Below are 3120 nucleotides of genomic sequence, written 5' to 3' on the forward strand. Positions count from 1 at the left end.
TTCACGTTATACTTGCAGTGCTCATTATCCAATCGATGCAGCAATAAATTGGAAGTACTCCTACATTTTAAAGATGAACATCCTGGGACTTATTGTTCCAATGCTCATTATGATTTTCAGTTACTCACAAATTCTAAAAACATTATTGAGATGCAAGAATGAGAAAAAACAGAAGGCAGTCCGGCTTATTTTTGTGATAATGATTTTTTACTTCATTTTCTGGACACCATTCCATATTTCTTCTTTTTTGCATACATTTCAAAGTTTACTTTTTGACTCAAATTGTGAAATCAAAGGTCAGCTAGAGAAAGCAATCCAAGTGACAGAAACAATCTCAATGATCCACTGTTGTATCAATCCTGTGATCTATGCATTTGTTGGAGAAAAATTTAGGAAATACCTTTACGCCTTTTTCCGAAAGCATGTTGCAGCCCACCTGTGCAAAAAATGTCCAAATCTTTATCGGGAGAAATTAGAAAGAGTTAGTTCCACAATCACACCATCCACTGCAGAGCATGACATCTCTACTGGACTGTAAAAATACATAAAAACATTCGGTAGTAAATATTGCATCACTCGCTTTGCCTTAAAGACTGCCTGACATTATTTAAGACCTTTATGTCAACCACTACTGAAAACTGTACGAACTTTTTTCTTGTGGTTAACTGTTCCCTGGGGTTACAGCATTTTCCATTCTTAAACTAAGAGAACCAGTAAGTTCTCCAGGAAACATTAACACCATAGCTGCATCACATCAAGATTTGAATGGGCCCCAGGATAGTATGATTCTGTTTCTTGGCCCAAATTTTATCCAGCAAACAAAGGCTGGTGAGATTTACCTGAGGGGAATACAATATTGAAGAGACTAAGGAGTAATATGTCGTCTCATAATGGGAACATTTTAAGATAAACACTGGGAGGAATCTTTGAGGATTGAGGTACCTTTTTAGTATTCAACATTAATGGAACATCTTTAGGAAGTGACTGTATTGTTTCTGCAACATGGGCAGGCATTTGAGGGGAGGAGGCTTTTAGTTTTCTTCATTTTTCCCCCCTACTCCTTATTTTGCCTACATGAATAAAAGATGTTTCCATAAAAAGGAACTTGAGGATGAATATGAGATACATCTTACTTCTTGCATCAAACTGTAAGGACATGCAGGTGAGCACGCCTTATGCAAGTGAATTGTCCTGCTTTTTTTCCCATTTACTTCAAAGGGCACTGCTCATGCATGTAAAGCCTTGCTCCTGGAAATCTGGTTAGGGGCAGGTTCAACTAGCCTCCAAGAAATGTAAGGACACAAGAGAAGATTCTACACTACTTAATATTAGGCACGTGACTCAGATACCTAAATTAACGGCAAATCTCTTCAAGGTCCCTCAGTAGAGAAAAAGAGATGCCCAAGAAAGAAGCAGACATATGATTTAAATGGCCTCTGGGGAAGATTACTTGTCCAACTGTAGAAGGAGCCTGGAAATGTCAGCCTCTTAGGTATCAGATGCTTTAATCTAGGTGTGCATATAGTCTTCCCCCTCTAGCTTTATAACATCGAGGCACTGTTTCTATTACCTGTTAGCTTTTATCCTATCAGCTATTATAATCTGGCCACTACATTGTAAGGTTAATAGCCACAGAGACAGACTAAAGACAAGAACAAAAAATATCCTCACAGCAAACCTTCTTGCTTGAAAATAATATTTTTCCTTTCTTTTATACTTTTTTACTGCACTAAAGTGAAAGCACCTTTTTAATATTAAAGCATAAATTAGCTGAGTGTGATACAAATCTTGCTGTAACTGTGATATTTCTACTGGTGTGTTTTATTCTTAACTCTTCTTGTAGGAATTATGGTTCTTCCTGTTTTCTTGTTAATGTAGTGAAGTTAATAAAATATCTGTCTGAAAAATAATGTATGCCCGGTAGCCCAAGTTTTCTTCCTCACCTTTGCTGTCAGAATGGAGGTTGCAAAAGATGCAACTATGGACTTAAACACCTACAATACCACAGTCCACTGAAGCAAACTTAAGTGAACAAGGAGAGAACTGTCTGTCCAGTCCAGAAGCTACTGCAGCTGGCATGGCTTTTATCCACCCACTAGCTTGGGAACAGTCTATTGTAACAGCTTCAGGAAATGTCTGCGGCCACAGATTTTAGATGGGTAAAATTTGTCAGGTAGGAGAAACAGGGATGTTATAGGAGAAGAGGAGCAATAAAGGAGAGCAATAAAAGATGGCAGTCTTTATATTGGGATAAAGACAGGATTTTGCACAGACTTTCAATTTCAAATCCCCTTGCACAGCACAGAGTGACTCCAGCAAAGTGGTGTGCCTGATCTCCCATGTTTTATGTGTAAGGAACTTTAAGCATTCAAAGTTCAATATGGAAATATGCTTCTGCTTCACCATGTCATTCTCCCTGTTCCATTGTCCCAGTTCCTTTTTTTCAGACTATGATCCACACCTCCTCCTCTCCCCTGCACACCCTTTTCATCTGTCCACAATAGGATGAGCTGAACTCTGTACCCACTGCCTTTGTTTTCTGATTTGCATTTTCTATTTTGTGCTGGCAGGAAAACAAACAAACTAAACCTAAAGATTAGCTTATTGCTACATTGTGCATCCAGACAGGATAATCCTTGATCCTTCACTATAGCTTTGCACTGAGACAAGCATGGCTCTAGATAAATAGTTTAGTGGCAGATTTTGAGTCTTAATCAGTCAGATGTGGCTGCAGCATGATGTAGCTACAGGCCAGGTAGCTCCAAATTAGGCTAGCAGGACTTCAAGCAGTCTGATCACAGTGGGATGGTGCTACCTGTGGCAAAGGTTTAACAAGATCCTGAGTCCCTATGAAAGAGAACACCAGTCAGCTCAGCAGAGCGGTGGGTGAAATTTTACGTATGGGAAACAAATATTCCATAACTCAAGCTCTGCAGGGAAAAGCATTGAGATGAAGACAGAGTGTGTATGTAAGAGCTAGAGAAGCAGACAGATACACAGAAACTGTGCGATGAACTAAAGGTATGTTAAGAAACTGGCAAGGCACACCAGAATTTTAATTACAGCAGAGAAGAAGCTAACACAAGGAAGGACCACTGCAGTGCTTAGGAGCATCTGAGC

The 3120-nt window shown here is 39.3% G+C and overlaps 1 protein-coding gene across 1 annotated transcript; it reads left to right on the forward strand.

Annotated features, from left to right (window-relative positions):
• Nucleotides 1–7: 7 nt before the first annotated feature.
• On the forward strand, nt 8–538 carry LOC114818807 (C-C chemokine receptor type 2-like; the record flags this gene model as incomplete). Its single annotated transcript, XM_029086251.1, has 1 exon — nt 8–538. A coding segment is annotated over one exon (531 nt), but the record flags the coding sequence as incomplete, so codon positions are not given.
• Nucleotides 539–3120: the final 2582 nt, after the last annotated feature.

This window comes from Antrostomus carolinensis, unplaced genomic scaffold, assembly GCF_000700745.2.
Source record: "Antrostomus carolinensis isolate BGI_N321 unplaced genomic scaffold, ASM70074v2 scaffold13288, whole genome shotgun sequence".
NCBI classification, from domain to species: Eukaryota; Metazoa; Chordata; class Aves; order Caprimulgiformes; family Caprimulgidae; genus Antrostomus; species Antrostomus carolinensis.